General features: G+C 48.0%; 2 protein-coding genes across 2 annotated transcripts in view; one reads left to right on the forward strand and one right to left on the reverse strand.

Annotated features, from left to right (window-relative positions):
* The window catches only part of PSMD7 (proteasome 26S subunit, non-ATPase 7), a 627,368-nt gene that overhangs the window by 460,188 nt on the left and 146,449 nt on the right, over nucleotides 1-20,731 (reverse strand). The window lies entirely within an intron of this gene.
* Nucleotides 15,346-20,731, forward strand: part of NFAT5 (nuclear factor of activated T cells 5) — an 86,720-nt gene continuing 81,334 nt past the window's right edge. The window contains exon 1 of the mRNA XM_075326469.1: nucleotides 15,346-15,516. Coding sequence (XP_075182584.1) covers nucleotides 15,444-15,516 — 73 coding nt within the window. The 5' untranslated portion in view covers nucleotides 15,346-15,443. The remainder of the gene's footprint in view (nucleotides 15,517-20,731) is intronic.

Consider the following 20,731-nt stretch of genomic DNA (forward strand, 5'->3'; position numbering starts at 1 on the left):
AAAACCCATTGAAGTAAAAAAAAAAAAAGAATTGTCTCCAAAGGTGGACAATCCCTTTAAGCCGACTGGATGTGATCCAAGCCATAACGAGACACCTAGTAGTCATGTCTGAATAGTCAGGTGACATCGGTGACTTTACGTGACTTCTGCTGCTTTTACACGACCGCGCGTTATATTGTCTCAACCGTTTGCTGTTGATGGGTAAACTGGGCGCGGCAGGTTATATTTACGGCTGGCGCTGCCCTCATACACCCAACATTAGTTATTGACCTCAACTACCTAAATGATTGTTGTTTTTCAGCTATTGTGTCCCTTAACGATCAATGTAATCTGCAGGGAAATTAATTAGGAAATATTTAATTTATGTACAGCGCCCCCGCAGGGCAAAATCAGCATTACACCCTTAAAAAAAAAATTAATGCGCTTCCAAATTATGCCCGGATGTTCCAGATTCATTACAGCAGGTGAATCTCTTTATGGCCAATTTTTTTTCCCTACAAACCACCCACTATGCAGGGAACGTGGCACCCAAATACCCACTTTTCTGAACTTTTTTGCACCCGGTAAATCTTACTGAGGTTTTTTTTTGCCAGACCTTCTGTGCAGCGAGAAGAAAGTGAGAGGGACACGTCGTATCACTTACCGACTAGTGTCCAGATCACACAATCACTCATTAATTTTGCATCTCTTGCAAGAAGCAGCTGAATTATGCATGCCAGAGCTGAAAGCAAGCGTCCATCCATATTACCTATGTCTTCATCATTCTTTTTATCTTCATCTGTTACCAGGTTTTTTCTGCCCCAGCTGAGAGCAGCATAACGTAGGGGCAGAGACCCCGATTCCAGCGATGTGTCACTTACTGTGCTGCTGGCTGCTGTTTTGATAAAATCCCTGTTTTATTTCCTGCAGTTCTCTGAATGCTGAGTTCTGTATAACTCTGCCCCCACCACTGATAGCTTTATGCCTATGCATAATGTACACATAAATCTGCCAATCAGTGATGGGGCGTGGTTGGACTACCTGGCAGCATGTGATTTTGTAAAAATCTACAGCAAGAGGCCCAGTAAGTGACACATGGCTGTAATCAGGGTTTCCATATTATGCTGCTCTCCTATTAGGTGGCAAAAACTTGGTGACAGATTCCTTTTAATTGCCAATCATGCTTTCTGCCTATGCACAGTGTACACATAAATCTGCCGATCAGTAATGCGGGTGTGGTTGGACTATCTGGCAGCAGGTGTACTAGTCCTTTCCTGCTGATAAAACTGTGATTTTATAAAAAACTACAGCAAGAGGCCTAGTAAGTGACACATGGCTGTAATCAGGGTTTCCATATTATGCTGCTCTCCTATTAGGTGGCAAAAACTTGGTGACAGATTCCCTTTAATTGCCGATCATGCTTTCTGCCTATGCACAGGGTACACATAAATCTCCCAATCAGTGATGGCGGCGTAGTTAGACTACCTGACAGCAGGTGTACTACTCATCTGGTTATAATTTCCTGCTGATAAAACTCTGATTTTATCAAAAACGACAGCAAACAGCTTAGTAAGTGACACATGGCTGTAACCAGGGTCTCTGTCTCTATGTTATGCTGCTTTTAGATTAGGTGGCAAAAACTTGGTGATAGCTTCCCTTTAATTGTTGATCATGCTTTCTGCCTATGCACAGTGAACACATAAATCTGCAAATCAGTGATGGGGGCGTGGTTGGACTACCTGGCAGCAGGTGTACTAATCCTCTGGTTATACTCTCCTGCTCATAAAACTGTGATTTGTATAAAAAAAACTAGAGCAAGCAGCCCAGTAAGTGACACATCACTGGAATTCTCCGTATTATGCTGATTTCAGACTAGGTGGCAAAAACTTGGTCTCCGTATTATGCTGATTTCAGACTAGGTGGCAAAAACTTGGTTACAGATTCCCTTTAATTGCCGATGATTCTTTCTGCCTATGCGCAGTGTACACATAAATCTGACAATCAGTGATGGGGGCGCAGTTGGACTAGCTGGCAGCAGGTGTACTAGTCCTCTGGTTATAATCTCCTACTGATAAAACTGTGATTTTAAAACTTGGTGATAGATTCCCTTTAATTGGCGATCATGCTTTTTGCCTATGCACAGTGTACACATAAATCTGTCAATCAGTAATGGGGCGTGGTTGGACTACCTGGCAGCATGTGTACTAGTCCTCTTGTTATAATCTCCTGCTGATAAAACTGTGATTTTAAAACTTGGTGATAGATTCCCTTTAATTGGCGATCATGCTTTTTGCCTATGCACAGTGTACACATAAATCTGTCAATCAGTAATGGGGCGTGGTTGGACTACCTGGCAGCATGTGTACTAGTCCTCTTGTTATACTCTCCTGCTGATAAAACTGTGATTTTAAAACTTGGTGATAGATTCCCTTTAATTGGCGATCATGCTTTTTGTCTATGCACAGTGTACACATAAATCTGTCAATCAGTAATGGGGCGTGGTTGGACTACCTGGCAGCATGTGTACTAGTCCTCTTGTTATAATCTCCTGCTGATAAAACTGTGATTTTAAAACTTGGTGATAGATTCCCTTTAATTGGCGATCATGCTTTTTGCCTATGCACAGTGTACACATAAATCTGTCAATCAGTAATGGGGCGTGGTTGGACTACCTGGCAGCATGTGTACTAGTCCTCTTGTTATAATCTCCTGCTGATAAAACTGTGATTTTAAAACTTGGTGATAGAGTCCCTTTAATTGGTGATCATGCTTTTTGCCTATGCACAGTGTACACATAAATCTGTCAATCAGTAATGGGGCGTGGTTGGACTACCTGGCAGCATGTGTACTAGTCCTCTTGTTATAATCTCCTGCTGATAAAACTGTGATTTTAAAACTTGGTGATAGATTCCCTTTAATTGGCGATCATGCTTTCTGCATATGCACAGTGTAAATGTAAACCTGCCAATCAGTGATGGGGGTGTGATTGGACTACCTTGCAGCAGGTGTACAGCCTCTTGCTATAATCTCCTGCTGATAAAACTGTGATTTTTATCAAAAGCTACAGCAAGGGGCCCAGTAAAGTGAGAGCCCTGAGAGCTGCTACTTTGCCAGTAGGAGCACTGTCATTCAGGTGTAATATTATTTGGGCAGTATATGGCGGTATTATTTTTACATTGTCTGTTTTTATTATTTTGTCATTCTATAAAGTATTATTTGGAAATGGCCAAATTCTATTATCTCGGTGAAGTCATAGTAGTGCTTATGCACTGCATGATTCTACCATTCTGGGTTTTTATTTGTGCTTTTTGCATGTGCGACTGAGCGGCTGCACAACATTCTTCTGTTACCTGCAGCTTGTTTTTAAACTTGTTTTCTCATTTTTTAAGAAAGAGGGCCCAGGGGCGAATACAAACCCTTGATCTGCCCCCCCCTCATTCCACCCCCGCTCCCCCCGCGCAGAAGACATCAGCTTTATATTTATATAATAATACCCATTATTACACTTGCCCTTATTCTTCAATGACGGCCTGTGTGTGATTGACCCCCCCTGTAGTATACGGTGGGGAGCAGGACACAATGTTTGTACATATAACAGTACTAAACCAATGTTAGAAACAGTCAGTATGTACACGATCTGGCGTCACATCGCGGGTTAGGGGAGTTGTGACTGGGGGTCCGACCACTGGGACCTCCATTGATCACAAAAATGGGGTCCGACCACTGGAACCTCCATTGATCACAAAAATGGGGGTCTGACCATTGAGATCTCCATTGATCACAAAAATGGGGGTCTGACCACTGCGACCTCCATTGATCACAAAATGGGGGTCTGATCACTGAGACCTCCATTAATCACAGAAATGGGGGTCCGACCACTGGGACTTTCATTGATCACAAAAATAGGGGTCCGACCACTGAGACCTCAACTGAACACAAAAATGGGGGTCCGACCACTGAGACCTCAACTGAACACAAAAATGGGGGTCCGACCACTGAGACCTCAACTGAACACAAAAATGGGGGTCCGACCACTGAGACCTCCATTGATCACAAAAATGGGGGACTGACCACTGGGACCTCCATTGATCACAAAAATGGGGGTCCGACCACTGGGACCTCCTCCATTGATCACAAAAGTGGGGGTCCGACCACTGAGACCTCCATTGATCACAAAAATGGGGGACTGACCACTGGGACCTCCATTGATCACAAAAATGGGGGACCGACCACTGGGACCTCCTCCATTGATCACAAAAGTGGGGGTCTGACCACTTGGACCTCCTCCATTGATCACAAAAGTGGGGGTCTGACCACTGGGAACCTCCATTGATCACAAAAAAGGGGGTCCGACCACTGGGACCTCCATTGATCACAAAAATGGAGGTCGGCCACTGGGACCTCCATCGAACACAAAAATGAGGGTCCGACCACTGAGACCTCCATTGATCACAAAAATAAGGGTCCAATCACTGGGACCTTCATTGATCACAAAAATGGGGGACCGACCTCTGGGACCTCCATTGATCAAAAAAATGGGGGTCCGACCACTGGGACCTTCATTGATCACAAAAATGGGGGTCCAACCACTGCAACCTCCATTGATCACAAAAATGGGGGTCCGATCACTGAGACCTCCATTGATCACAGAAATGGGGGTCCGACCACTGGGACTTCCATTGATCACAAAAATGGGGGTCTGACCACTGAGACCTCAACTGAACACAAAAATGGGGCTCCGACCACTGGGAACCTCCATTGATCATAAAAGTGGGGGTCTGACCATTGGCACCTCCATTGATCACAAAAAAGGGGGTCCGACCACTGGGACCTCCTTTATCACAAAAATGGGGGTCCAACCACTGGGACCTCAACTGAACACAAAAATGGGGGTCCGACCTCCGAGACCTCCATTGATCACAAAAATGGGGGACTGACCACTGGGACCTCCATTGATGGCAAAAATGGGTGTCCGACCACTGCGACCTCCATTGATCACAAAAATGGGGGTCCGACCATTGAAACCTCCATTGATCACAAGAATGGGGGTCCTAAGGAAAGGTCATTGATTCTGAATGGACAGCCCCTTTAATTACTAGTCCCCTAAAAAGTCACAACTTTCCGGCTGGATTCTCACCCTACATCTCATCCTGGACATTACCTTTAAGTCTATGCACCTGTTAGCTACCACACGTGGTTGTGATTTTGGACCCATGGCATGAAAACCGAGCCATAAAGGTGAAAAAATGAATGTCATGCCACCATCGGGGCGGGAGCCATACTACGAGCTTTCCTAATTACAGGTTGTGATGTTAATAGAGCAATATATTAAGTGATATGTCTGGTAAGTATATACAATTAGGGCTATTTACTGTCATGGAGTGGCTACTACACCTTTAAACTGCACGAAAAGGCAATAATCACCCCCCCCCAAAAAAAAGTAACCTATAAAATGTATGCGTCTGCCAGTCATCGAGGCCCCTGCATCACTATCCTGTATGCGGTGGTGGAGCGGGGTAACAGGAAGCAGGGGCGGTGGTGGAGCAAGATCACAGGAGGCAGGGGCGGTGGTGGAGTGGGGTCACAGGAGGCAGGGGCGGTGGTGGAGCGGGGTCACAGGAAGCAAGGGTGGTGGTGGAGCGGGGTCACAGGAAGCAGGGGCTGTGGTGGAGCGGGGTCACAGGAAGCAGGGGCGGTGGTGGAGCGGGGTCACAGGAAGCAGGGGCTGTGGTGGAGCGGGGTCACAGGAAGCAGGGGCTGTGGTGGAGCGGGGTCACAGGAAGCAGGGGCTGTGGTGGAGCGGGGTCACAGGAAGCAGGGGCTGTGGTGGAGCAGGGTCACAGAAAGCAGGGGCTGTGGTGGAGCAGGGTCACAGGAAGCAGGGGCTGTGGTGGAGCGGGGTCCAGGAAGCAGGGGCGGTGGTGGAGCGGGGTCACAGGAAGCAGGGGCTGTGGTGGAGCGGGGTCACAGGAAGCAGGGGCTGTGGTGGAGCGGGGTCACAGGAAGCAGGGGCTGTGGTGGAGCGGGGTCACAGGAAGCAGGGGCGGTGGTGGAGCGGGGTCACAGGAAGCAGGGGCTGTGGTGGAGCGGGGTCACAGGAAGCAGGGGCGGTGGTGGAGCGGGGTCACAGGAAGCAGGGGCTGTGGTGGAGCGGGGTCACAGGAAGCAGGGGCGGTGGTGGAGCGGGGTCACAGGAAGCAGGGGCTGTGGTGGAGCGGGGTCACAGGAAGCAGGGGCGGTGGTGGAGCGGGGTCACAGGAAGCAGGGGCTGTGGTGGAGCGGGGTCACAGGAAGCAGGGGCGGTGGTGGAGCGGGGTCACAGGAAGCAGGGGCTGTGGTGGAGCGGGGTCACAGGAAGTAGGGGCGGTGGTGGAGCGGGGTCACAGGAAGCAGAGGCGGTGGTGGAGCGGGGTCACAGGAAGCAGGGGCGGTGGTGGAGCGGGGTCACAGGAAGCAGGGGCGGTGGTGGAGCGGGGTCACAGGAGGCAGGGGTGGTGGTGGAGCGGGGTCACAGGAAGCAGGCCTGGGCTGTGGTGGAGCGGGGTCACAGGAAACAGGGCCGGTGGTGGAGCGGGGTCACAGGAAGCAGAGGCGGTGATGGAGCGGGGTCACAGGAAGCAGGGGCGGTGGTGGAGCGGGGTCACAGGAAGCAGGGGCGGTGGTGGAACGGGGTCACAGGAGGCAGGGGCGGTGGTGGGATGCATCTTATAATCCGGTGCGTCTTATAAACCGAAAAATACAGTAAATATATTTCTAAAGGTGCTATTGACATGAATTTCTCACCAGATGTCGGTAACAACCCATCCAATCCACACAGGCAAATAAATCAAACCATAGATGTCCATAAATTTAGTGGTGTGCAAGGATGAGAAATAACACAAAGTTTTGAACACATGAAGAAAAGAGCCACGGAACGTCTTGACACCAGCTGAAATCTATCACTAATTAGAAAACAATCCTGCCACTTAGTGAAAAAGAGTATCAGCCGGTTCAACTGATTGCCTATAAAAAGGTGTCTCATTACCAAGGTGCCACACAAGAAACATCTCATGGTGGGTAAAACCAGTGAGCTGTCTCAAGACTGTCGCAATCTTATTGTTGTGAAACATACTGGCATTGGTTACAGAACTTCTAACCTACTGAGGGTTCCAGTGAGCAGTGCTAGGGATAATCCGGAAATGGAAAGAACATCATTTCACCATAAACCGGCCACGATCAGGTGCTCCCTGTAAGATTTCAGACAGAGGAGTGAAAGGAATTATAAGAAGAGTTGTCCAAGAGCCAAGGATCACCTGTGGAGAGCTACAGAAAGACCTGGAATCAATAGGTACAATTGTTTCAAAGAAAATAATAGGTAATGCACTCCCCCTCCATGGCCTGTATGCACGCTCCTGTATGCACGCTCACCATGCAAGAATCCACTGCTAAACAGAAAGCAGGTTCAAGCGCATTTAAAGGTTGCTCAACAACATTTAGAAAAGTCTGAAATACTGGGAGAATATAGTCTGGTCAGATGAGACTAAAATTGAACTTTTTGGAGGCTATAATACACACCATGTTTGGAGTCCAAAAGGGCAAATCACCCCACAAACACCAAAATGTGATGTGAGAACATCATGGTGTGTGGCTGATTTTCAGCAGATGACACTTCATATAATTGAAGGAAGGATGAATGGACAAGTGTACCGAGAAATTCCTGATAAAAATCTGCTCCCATCTCCCAGGATGATGAAGATGAGACGAGGGTGGATGTTTCGATAAGACAATGATCCCAAACACACAGCCAAGGAAACTATCAACTGGTTTCAGAGAAAGAAAATAAATCTGCTAGAATGGCCGAGACGATCCCCAGAGCTGAATACAATAAAAAATGTATGGAAGGAAGTAAAGATCAGAGTTCCCAGAAGGAGTCGGGACCTGCAGAATGTGAAGAGTGTTTGTGTGGAAGAATGGCCAAAATCCTACCTGAGCAATGCAGGCGACTAGTGTGGAAGAATGGGCCAAAATCCTACCTGAGCAATACAGGCGACTAGTGTGGAAGAATAGGCCAAAATCCTACCTGAGAAATGCAGGCGACTAGTGTGGAAGAATGGGCCAAAATCCTACCTGAGCAATACAGGCGACTAGTGTGGAAGAATGGGCCAAAATCCTACCTGAGCAATGCAGGCGACTAGTGTGGAAGAATGGGCCAAAATCCTACCTGAGCAATGCAGGTGACTAGTGTGGAAGAATGGGCCAAAATCCTACCTGAGCAATGCAGGCGACTAGTGTGGAAGAATGGGCCAAAATACCACCTGAGCAATGCAGGCGACTAGTGTGGAAGAATGAGCTAAAATCCTACCTCAGCAATGCAGGCGACTAGTGTGGAAGAATGGGCCAAAATCCTACCTGAGCAATCCAGGCGACTAGTGTGGAAGAATGGGCCAAAATCCTACCTGAGCAATGCAGGCGACTAGTGTGGAAGAATGGGCCAAAATCCTACCTGAGCAATGCAGGCGACTAGTGTGGAAGAATGGGCCAAAATCCTACCTGAGCAATGCAGGCGACTAGTGTGGAAGAATGGGCCAAAATCCTACCTGAGCAATGCAGGTGACTAGTGTGGAAGAATGGGCCAAAATCCTACCTGAGCAATCCAGGCGACTAGTGTGGAAGAATGGGCCAAAATCCTACCTGAGCAATGCAGGCGACTAGTGTGGAAGAATGGGCCAAAATCCTACCTGAGCAATGCAGGCGACTAGTGTGGAAGAATGGGCCAAAATCCTACCTGAGCAATGCAGGCGACTAGTGTGGAAGAATGGGCCAAAATCCTACCTGAGCAATGCAGGCGACTAGTCTGGAAGAATGGGCCAAAATCCTACCTAAGCAATGCAGGCGACTAGTGTGGAAGAATGGGCCAAAATCCTACCTGAGCAATGCAGGCGACTAGTGTGGAAGAATGGGCCAAAATCCCACCTGAGCAATGCAGGTGACTATTGTGGAAGAATGGGCCAAAATCCTACCTGAGCAATGCAGGTGACTAGTGTGGAAGAATGGTCCAAAATCCTACCTGAGCAATGCAGGCGACTAGTGTGGAAGAATGGGCCAAAATCCCACCTGAGCAATGCATGCGACTAGTGTGGAAGAATGAGCCAAAATCCTACCTGAGCAATGCAGGCGACTAGTGTGGAAAAATGGGCCAAAATCCTACCTGAGCAATGCAGGCGACTAGTGTGGAAGAATGGGCCAAAATCCTACCTGAGCAATGCAGGCGACTAGTGTGGAAGAATGGGCCAAAATCCTACCTGAGCAATGCAGGCGACTAGTGTGGAAGAATGGGCCAAAATCCTACCTGAGCAATGCAGGCGACTAGTGTGGAAGAATGGGCCAAAATCCTACCTGAGCAATGCAGGCAACTAGTGTGGAAGAATGGGCCAAAATCCTACCTGAGCAATGCAGGCGACTAGTGTGGAAGAATGGGCCAAAATCCTACCTGAGCAATGCAGGCGACTAGTGTGGAAGAATGGGCCAAAATCCCACCTGAGCAATGCATGCGACTAGTGTGGAAGAATGAGCCAAAATCCTACCTGAGCAATGCAGGCGACTAGTGTGGTGGAAAAATGGGCCAAAATCCTACCTGAGCAATGCAGGTGACTAGTGTGGAAGAATGGGCCAAAATCCTACCTGAGCAATGCAGGCGACTAGTGTGGAAGAATGGGCCAAAATCCTACCTGAGCAATGCAGGCGACTAGTGTGGAAGAATGGGCCAAAATCCTACCTGAGCAATGCAGGCGACTAGTGTGGAAGAATGAGCCAAAATCCTACCTGAGCAATGCAGGCAACTAGTGTGGAAGAATGGGCCAAAATCCCACCTGAGCAATGCAGGCGACTAGTGTGGAAGAATGGGCCAAAATCCTACCTGAGCAATGCAGGCGACTATTGTGGAAGAATGGGCCAAAATCCTACCTGAGCAATGCAGGCGACTAGTGTGGAAGAATGGGCCAAAATCCTACCTGAGCAATGCAGGCGACTAGTGTGGAAGAATGGGCCAAAATCCTACCTGAGCAATGCAGGCGACTAGTGTGGAAGAATGGGCCAAAATCCTACCTGAGCAATGCAGGCGACTAGTGTGGAAGAATGGGCCAAAATCCTACCTGAGCAATGCATGCGACTAGTGTGGAAGAATGAGCCAAAATCCTACCTGAGCAATGCAGGTGACTATTGTGGAAAAATGGGCCAAAATCCTACCTGAGCAATGCAGGTGACTAGTGTGGAAGAATGGGCCAAAATCCTACCTGAGCAATGCAGGTGACTAGTGTGGAAGAATGGGCCAAAATCCTACCTGAGCAATGCAGGCGACTAGTGTGGAAGAATGGGCCAAAATCCTACCTGAGCAATGCAGGCGACTAGTGTGGAAGAATGGGCCAAAATCCTACCTGAGCAATGCATGCGACTAGTGTGGAAGAATGAGCCAAAATCCTACCTGAGCAATGCAGGCAACTAGTGTGGAAGAATGGGCCAAAATCCCACCTGAGCAATGCAGGCGACTAGTGTGGAAGAATGGGCCAAAATCCTACCTGAGCAATGCAGGCGACTATTGTGGAAGAATGGGCCAAAATCCTACCTGAGCAATGCAGGCGACTAGTCTGGAAGAATGGGCCAAAATCCTACCTGAGCAATGCAGGCGACTAGTGTGGAAGAATGGGCCAAAATCCTACCTGAGCAATGCAGGCGACTAGTGTGGAAGAATGGGCCAAAATCCTACCTGAGCAATGCAGGCAACTAGTGTGGAAGAATGGGCCAAAATCCTACCTGAGCAATGCAGGCGACTAGTGTGGAAGAATGGGCCAAAATCCTACCTGAGCAATGCAGGCGACTAGTGTGGAAGAATGGGCCAAAATCCCACCTGAGCAATGCATGCGACTAGTGTGGAAGAATGAGCCAAAATCCTACCTGAGCAATGCAGGCGACTAGTGTGGTGGAAAAATGGGCCAAAATCCTACCTGAGCAATGCAGGTGACTAGTGTGGAAGAATGGGCCAAAATCCTACCTGAGCAATGCAGGCGACTAGTGTGGAAGAATGGGCCAAAATCCTACCTGAGCAATGCAGGCGACTAGTGTGGAAGAATGGGCCAAAATCCCACCTGAGCAATGCAGGCGACTAGTGTGGAAGAATGAGCCAAAATCCTACCTGAGCAATGCAGGCAACTAGTGTGGAAGAATGGGCCAAAATCCCACCTGAGCAATGCAGGCGACTAGTGTGGAAGAATGGGCCAAAATCCCACCTGAGCAATGCAGGCGACTAGTGTGGAAGAATGGGCCAAAATCCTACCTGAGCAATGCAGGCGACTAGTGTGGAAGAATGGGCCAAAATCCTACCTGAGCAATGCAGGCGACTAGTGTGGAAGAATGGGCCAAAATCCTACCTGAGCAATGCAGGCGACTAGTGTGGAAGAATGGGCCAAAATCCTACCTGAGCAATGCATGCGACTAGTGTGGAAGAATGAGCCAAAATCCTACCTGAGCAATGCAGGTGACTATTGTGGAAAAATGGGCCAAAATCCTACCTGAGCAATGCAGGTGACTAGTGTGGAAGAATGGGCCAAAATCCTACCTGAGCAATGCAGGTGACTAGTGTGGAAGAATGGGCCAAAATCCTACCTGAGCAATGCAGGCGACTAGTGTGGAAGAATGGGCCAAAATCCTACCTGAGCAATGCATGCGACTAGTGTGGAAGAATGAGCCAAAATCCTACCTGAGCAATGCAGGCGACTAGTGTGGAAGAATGGGCCAAAATCCTACCTGAGCAATGCAGGCGACTAGTGTGGAAGAATGGGCCAAAATCCTACCTGAGCAATGCAGGCGACTAGTGTGGAAGAATGGGCCAAAATCCTACCTGAGCAATGCATGCGACTAGTGTGGAAGAATGAGCCAAAATCCTACCTGAGCAATGCAGGCAACTAGTGTGGAAGAATGGGCCAAAATCCTACCTGAGCAATGCAGGCGACTAGTGTGGAAGAATGGGCCAAAATCCCACCTGAGCAATGCAGGCGACTAGTGTGGAAGAATGGGCCAAAATCCTACCTGAGCAATGCAGGCGACTATTGTGGAAGAATGGGCCAAAATCCCACCTGAGCAATGCAGGCGACTAGTGTGGAAGAATGGACCAAAATCCCACCTGAGCAATGCAGGCGACTAGTGTGGAAGAATGGGCCAAAATCCTACCGGAGCAATGCAGGCGACTAGTGTCTTCATACAGGAGGCATCTGGAAGCTTCATCATCAGCAAAGGTATGAGACATGATACATGGTGATGATACATAGACGATGATGATACACAGACAGTGATGATACAAACGATGATGATACATATAGTGATGATACATAGAGAATGATGATACATACGATGATGATACATACAATGATGATACATAGAGAATGATGATACATACAGTACAATGACACATAGATGAGGATGATACATACAATGATGATACATAGATGGTGACAAGGGCGGTACAATCGTGGTTGCAGAGATCCCAAAAGCAACTGGGCCTGGAGGTGCAGGGGGTCCGCCGGCCCCAGCCCCTGCTTCAGCTGGATGTGCATCCGAGGTCGCACATCCAGCTGAAATGCATCGCGGTGCAGAGACCCATCGGGAAAGCCGGCAGCTTTCATCTGTGTCCCAGTGGCTGAAAGCAGTGCATGGCAACAACGTCATGTGTTGCAAAAGCACCGACAAAAGCTGCCCTCCACTGTGCGCTGCCTACACATGAGGATGCTGAGCGATGTGGGAGCCTGGGAGAGCGAGTACAATGTTGTTGTTTTTTGCACTAGACAGAATGGAGACATATTTACCAGGAGGGGGACCGTAGATACCAGGAGGAGCGCAGGATGGGGACAGTATAATTCAGGAGAGCACCAGGAAGGGGACAGCCTACTATACCTATACCAGGAGGGGGACAGTAGGTACCAGGAGGGAGACAGTAGATACCAGGAGGGGGACAGTATATACCAGGAGGAGTGCAGGAGGGGGACAGTATACACCAGGAGCACACCAGGAAGGGGACAGTATATTACCAGGAAGGGGACAATATATACCAGGAGGGCGACAGTAGATACCAGGAAGGGGGCCAGTATATACCAATAGGGGCCCAGAAGGGGGACACTATACACCAGGAAGGCCCCAGGAAGGGGACAGTAGATACCACGAGGGGGACAGTATACACCAGGAGGGCCCCAGGAGGGGGACAGTAGATACCAGAAGGGGCTCAGGATGGGGACATATATACCAGGATAGGGACATATATATTCCAGGATGGGGTCATTTTTACCAGGATGGGGTTATATATACACCAGGATGTGGGCTAGAATGGGGAACATATATATTAGGATGGGGACCATACCAGGATGGGGGGCATATATACCAAAATGGGGGACATAATTATGAGGAAGCAGCCCAGGGTGGGGGACATTACTACATAATGGGGTGTGGGGCACTCGTATGTCTTGATAGGATTTAGAACGCTAAATGTATACATACATCTGACCAACATAAGGGGGGGGGGGGGTCAGGTTTAATTTTGCCCCTGAGCCCATCAGACTCTATTTTTGCCCCTGGACAGTGATGATACATGGATGATGATACATAGATGATACATGGATGATGATACATAGATGATACATAGATGATGATACATAGATGATACATGGATGATGATACATAGATGATGATACATGGATGATGATACATAGATGATGAGACATAGATGATACATAGATGATGATACATAGATGATACATGGATGATGATACATAGATGATGATACATGGATGATGATACATAGATGATGATACATGGATGATGATACATAGATGATACATAGATGATGATACATAGATGATACATGGATGATGATACATAGATGATGATACATGGATGATGATACATAGATGATACATGGATGATGATACATAGATGATACATGGATGATGATACATGGATGATGATACATAGATGATGATACATGGATGATGATACATAGATGATACATGGATGATGATACATAGATGATACATAGATGATGATACATAGATGATACATGGATGATGATACATAGATGATGATACATAGATGATACATGGATGATGATACATAGATGATACATGGATGATGATACATAGATGATGATACATGGATGATGATACATAGATGATGATACATAGATGATGATACATGGATGATGATACATAGATGATACATGGATGATGATACATAGATGGTGATACATGGATGATGATACATAGATGATGATACATAGATGATACATGGATGATGATACATAGATGATGATACATGGATGATGATACATAGATGATGATACATAGATGATACATGGATGATGATACATAGATGATGATACATAGATGATACATGGATGATGATACATAGATGATACATGGATGATGATACATAGATGATGATACATGGATGATGATACATAGATGATGATACATAGATGATGATACATGGATGATGATACATAGATGATACATGGATGATGATACATAGATGGTGATACATGGATGATGATACATAGATGATGATACATAGATGATACATGGATGATGATACATAGATGATGATACATGGATGATGATACATAGATGATGATACATAGATGATGATACATGGATGATGATACATAGATGATACATGGATGATGATACATAGATGGTGATACATGGATGATGATACATGGATGATGATACATAGATGATACATGGATGATGATACATAGGTGATGATACATGGATGATGATACATAGATGATACATGGATGATGATACATAGATGATGATCCATAGATGATGATACATAGATCATGATACATGGATGATGATACATAGTTGATGATACACACATAGTTGATTGATGCTGATGACGGACATTACAGGCAGTGATAATAATGCGCACTGTCAGGTAATATTATTACAGGCTGTGACGTAACCATCACGTGCCTCATGTCTCCGCTCTGACCAGGTCACCTGACTGGCACCTGTTGCATCCCATCTATTCATTGGCTAAGCAGCGAAAAGCTTAGAGCCAATCACCTTTCGCCGTGGACACCGTCATTAGCATACGCTGATAAAACCTTCTGCCAACTACGTCACTCACCAATCCCCGCCCAGTCAGGGGGCGGAACCCGCGTCGTCCTTCGTAAACACATGTGAGCGCATGTCACGGCTTCGCCCCGCCCCTGGTTACCGTCACTACCGTGTTGGCTCTCTTACTCGTCCCCTTAGTAACTCTGAAGCTCCGCCCAGCTCCTTGGAACGGTCTCTCAGCACAAAGGCCCCGCCCCGCGCTTGCGCAGTAGCCTGTCAGTAGGGGGGCGTGCCGTCGGTTCCTGTCAGTGTGTGAGCAGACCGGAGCGGACCCCGGGACTTCACGACTTCTCCGCGCAGCTCCTGCTGGCCCGGGCGGCCATGCCCTCCGACTTCATATCGCTGCTCAGCGCCGACCTTGACCTTGAGTCCCCGAAATCCCTGTACTCTAGAGGTGAGCGGGGCCGGGGGCGGCTGTGCTGGGAGAGGGGACCTCCGGCGCCGGCTGTTGTTCCTGACTTTGGTTGCCGCGAAGGATTCTGGGATGCCAGTGAACCTTCTTTGGGGCTGGTTACCATGGTTACCTGCTTATTCTTGACCTAGGAGCTTGCACTCTTCCTGTGTGTCAGATTTAACTCCTTGTGTCACATTGCTACATTGTATCCAGTGACTGTCACTATTTTCAAACCCGCTGGCTATTTTCTGGTGGATCCCGGTTCTAATCCCACGTTCTGACTCCCGCGTGATCCAGTTTAATGACACCAAAATGGTTTCTTGTGACATGTTGTCATGGCGACATGTATCATATACAATGCACTGCGTGGCGAAATGTGACCCTGTGCCCCCCCCAATGGCGCCCGGTCACATCCCATCATGTCCTGAAGAACCACAAGTCTCAGCAACAGAATTACATATTAGATATCGATCCTGTTGACCCCAAGACCATTTATAACTGACCGGTCACCTCTCCTGTCAATTGTTTGTGTTGTCCTGTCCCTCTGTTAGTCCTCCAGGAAATGTAAGGCTTGTCCTTTGCTTTAAAGCCCGACGTGTGATAAGAGCCTAAATCGGCAGATGTGGGGTGTCTGCATACCCTGACCTTGTCCAATCAGGGAACACACCAGTCATTTTACTCTAAAATTTCCAGGAGGAACAACAGAGGAATGGCCCAACAGAAGGTTGTAAAGCAGTTGTTCTGTTAGGGTGACAGCCGGGGCGGTGCGGGTTATCTGGTCTGCATACTCTGGTTCTGTTCAATCAGGGAACACACCAGTCGTTTTATTCTGATATTTCCAGGAGGAACAGCAGAGGAATCGCCCAACAGGAGGTTGTAAAGCAGTCATTATATTAGGGTGGGGGGTGTCTGCATACTCTGACACTGCCCTATCAAGGAACACATCAGTCATTTTATTTTGACATTCCAGGAGGAATAACAGAGGAATGGGCCAACAGAAGGTTATAAAGCAGTTGTTATATATTAGGGTGACAGGTGAGGGGGAGATCTACTTACTCTGACGCTGTCCAATGAAGGAACACTTCAGTCAATTTAGTCTAAAATTCCCAGGAGGAACAACAGAGGAATTGTCTAACAGAAGGGTGTAAAGCAGTTGTTATATTAGGGTGACGGGGGGAAGGTGTCTGCTTACAATGACACTGTCCAATCAGGGAACACGTCATTCGTTTTATTTTGAAATTTCCAGGAGGAACAATAGAGGAATGGCCCAACAGAAGGTTATAAAGCAGTCGTTATATTAGGGTGACAGGTGGAGGCCTGGGGGTGTCTGCATACTGTGACTCTGTCCAATCTGGGAACACACTAGTCATTTTATTTTGACATTCCAGGAGGAACAACAGAGGAATGTTCCAACAAAAAGTTGTAAAGCAGTTGTTATATTAGGGCGACGGGTGGGGGTGTCTACATACTCCGATGCTGTCGAATCGGGAAGCTCATCAGTCGTTTTATTCTGAGATTTCCAGGAGGAACAGCAGAGGAATGGCCCAACAGAAAGCTGTAAAGCAGTCGTTATATTAGGGCGACAGCTGAGGGGGTGGGAGGCGTCTGCATACTCTGACGCTATCCAATCAGGGAACACGCCAGTCGTTTTATTCTGGGATTTCCAGGAGGAACAACAGAGGAACGGCCCAACAGAAGGTTGTAAGGCAGTTGTTCCATTAGGGTGATCTGAGGTGTTTATCGGCCGGTCAGCGCCGGTGACAAGTTTACAAGAGTTTTTCTATTCTCAGCACAAAAAGAGTTTGACGAATTTCCTATCATGCTGGTACTACAACCCCCGAGTGACACAAGCTCGGTGATCGCCCTCGCAACGTGAGACTTTTTCTTGAGACATTTTGCCCACGTTATACTTAAGAGCTGACAATCTAGTTTCCTTATACGCTCGGACCAATAATGAGTCTTAAAGCAGCGGTCAGTAACCCGTGTTGCTCAGAATGGTGCAAAACTACAATTCCCAGCATGCCCTGGGGCTTTCATGTTATGCTGGTAGTTGTAGTCTTCCACCATCTAGAGTCAGTTTACATCGGTTCCCCCCCCCCCCCATTGACATGGCACGCTGTCACATGACTGGTGACTTGCTCGGCTGGTTCTGGATAGTACGGTACGACATTAACTTGTGAAGTGTAAATAAAATTCTTCCTCAGTTATTTCTTTTTCTAACCTGTCACCTATAAGACATTGCAGCTTGTCCCCGAGGACAGGCAATGAAAGAGTCTAGGTAGACTTGTCCTTCTGTGCCTGGGGAAGGTGCAATGGCCGCCCTCCTGTCCTCTGAGGGTCAGGACTATGCAATCTGTGCTCTGATGGGGGTTGTAGTGGGACGACAGCTGTTGTGGATCACCGATATATAGAAAAATCCTGTAACTTTGCTGTAAACAGGTTGGGATGTGATCACAGATCCATATCGCTCCCCTGTAGGCGCTCTGCTCGTCATGCCTGCCTGTGTATAACCATAGAATGCCTTGTATCCTGGCTGGGAAGTGAGCAGAAGGGTATAATTGTATGAGAAGACTGATCATTCTGTTCTGTTTATTAAACAAGCGCTGACCCTAAAGTCAGGATCATCTGTCACGTAGCTAGGCATATACAGTCCAGACCAAAAGTTTGGACACACCTTCTCATCTCTAGAACAACTGTTAAGAGGAGGCTTTGTGCCGCAGGCCTTCATGGTAAAATAGCTGCTAGGAAACCCCTGCTAAGGACAGGCAACAAGCAGAAGAGACTTGTTTGGGCTCAAGAACACAAGGAATGGACATTAGACCAGTGGAAATCTGTGCTTTGGTCTGAGGAGTCCAAATTTGAGATCTTTGGATCCAACCACCGTGTCTTTGTAGAAAAGGTGAACGGATGGACTCTACATGGCTGGTTCCCACCGTGAAGCATGGAGGAGGAGGTGTGATGGTGTGGGGGGGCTTTGCTGGTGACACTGTTGGGGATTTATTCAAACTTGAAGGCATACAGAACCAGCATGGCTACCACAGCATCTTGCAGCGGCGTGCTATATCATCCGGTTTGCGTTTAGTTGGACCATCATTTATTTTTCAACAGGACAATAACCCCAAATGCCCCTCCAGGCTGTGTAAGGGCTATTTGACTAAGAACGAGAGTGAAGGGGTGGTATGCCAGATGACCTGGCCTCCACAGTCACCAGACCTGGACCCAATTGAGATGGTTTGGGGTGAGCTGGACCGCAGAGTGAAGGCAAAAGGGCCAACAAGTGCTAAGCATCTCTGGGAACTCCTTCAAGACTGTTGGAAAACCATTTCCGGTGACTACCTCTTGAAGCTCATCAAGAGAATGCCAAGAGTGTGCAAAGCAGTAATCAAAGCAGAAGGTGGCTACTTTGAAGAACCTAGAATATAAGACATATTTTCAGTTGTTTCACACTTTTTTGTTAAGTATTTCATTCCACATGTGATAATTCATAGTTTTGATGCCTTCAATGTGAATCTACAATTTTTAGAGTCATGAAAATAAAGAAAACTCTTTGAATGAGAAGGCGTGTCCAAACTTTTGGTCTGTACTGTACATGTATCTAGAGGCTCCCAACTCAGGAGCAAGGTGAGATAAAGTGGTGCCCGTGGGGGTCATCCTATTCTTGAACACAGTAGATTGAAATGGCTGATAACAGAGAACAGTTGATAGACGTTGTCACTCAAGCTGGCCACCTTCACATGTTTTTGGTCACTTTTGAGACTCTTTGAACATGCAAGAAGGTTTGATCGGTGGAGATCCGTGCGATGAGACCTATTCCGATGGTTATAAAAAGGGGTGCACTCTTCTGAGACTGTAGATGTCTTGTAGAGCCTGTCTTGAGTCCCTAAGAGAGTGCAGCGCGATTGTAATGTGATGGCACATCCTAGCGGTATGGAAATAGCAGGTATTGTCCATTTTAGACAGTTCCTTTAAAGGGAACCTGTCACCACTTTTTTGCTCGATAAGCTGCGGCCACCACCAGTGGGCTCTAAGGCTACATGCGCACGCTGCTTTTTTTCCTGCTTTTTTGCTGCTTTTTTGGCTGCAGTTTTGTCAGCAGAACTTTCTGACATTTGACTTCCCAGCAAAGTCTATGAGAAGTCAGATTTGTCATGCGCACACTGCAGTTTATTTGTCAGCGTTTTTTTGTCAAAAGTTTGTGACAAAAAAAATGCAGCATGTTCATTCTTCCTGCGTTTTTGTCAACATTTGTCACCCATTGAAAACAATGAGGGCATCAAAAACGCAGGAAAAATGCATGCTAATCAAAAGTGGTGCATTTTACCTGCCTTTTACCTGCGTTTTTGCTAGCAAAAGCGCAGGTGATTTGTCAGGAAGTGAGGTCAGGCAAGTGGTCCCGTCCCGTCCTCCACGTGTTCCCCGAAGTACCGCTGTCCCCAGGGGAGATGATGTGGAGGACGGGACTATCAGCAGCGGCAGCGAGAGGGGGATGGACATTGGCAGCTGAAAACATTGATTTTTCCCTCTCGCTGCTGCCGCCGCTGATAGTCCCGTCCTCCACGTGTTCCCCGAAGTACCACTGTCCCCAGCGTGCACGCACAGGGGAGATGATGTGGAGGACGGGACTATCAGCAGCGGCGGCAGCGAGAGGGAAAATCAATGTTTTTAGCTGCCAATGTCCATCCCCCTCTTGCTGCCGCCGCTGATAGTCCCGTCCTCCACGTGTTCCCCGAAGTACCGCGGTCCCCAGCGTGCACGCACAGGGGAGATGATGGACCCCTCTCACTGCCACCGCCGCCGCCGCTGAAAGTCCCGGGCTCCACGCTCCTGCCGCCGGCTCCACGCTCCTGCCGCCGGCTCCACGCTCCTGCCGCCGGCTCCACGCTCCTGCCGCCGGCTCCACGCTCCTGCCGCCGGCTCCACGCTGTAGCGCGATCAGCTGAGCTGTCACTGAGGTTACTCGCGGCCACCGCTGGATTCAGCGGTGGCCGCGGGTAACCTCGGTGACAGCTCAGCCGATCGCACGGCTGTCTTCATTAGCTGCATGGAGGTGACCGGAGCGGCGGTGTATTCTGCAGCTCCGGTCACCTCCATGCAGCAGAGCGGGACGCGACGCTGGAGCATGCTGGATTACGCCGGACATGGAGGGCTTTGTCGGGGTTAATAAATTGGTAATGAGGGAATGTGTTTGTGTTTTTTATTTCTAATAAAGGATTTT

Source organism: Anomaloglossus baeobatrachus, chromosome 10 (genome assembly GCF_048569485.1).
Source record: "Anomaloglossus baeobatrachus isolate aAnoBae1 chromosome 10, aAnoBae1.hap1, whole genome shotgun sequence".
In the NCBI taxonomy this organism is placed as follows: Eukaryota; Metazoa; Chordata; class Amphibia; order Anura; family Aromobatidae; genus Anomaloglossus; species Anomaloglossus baeobatrachus.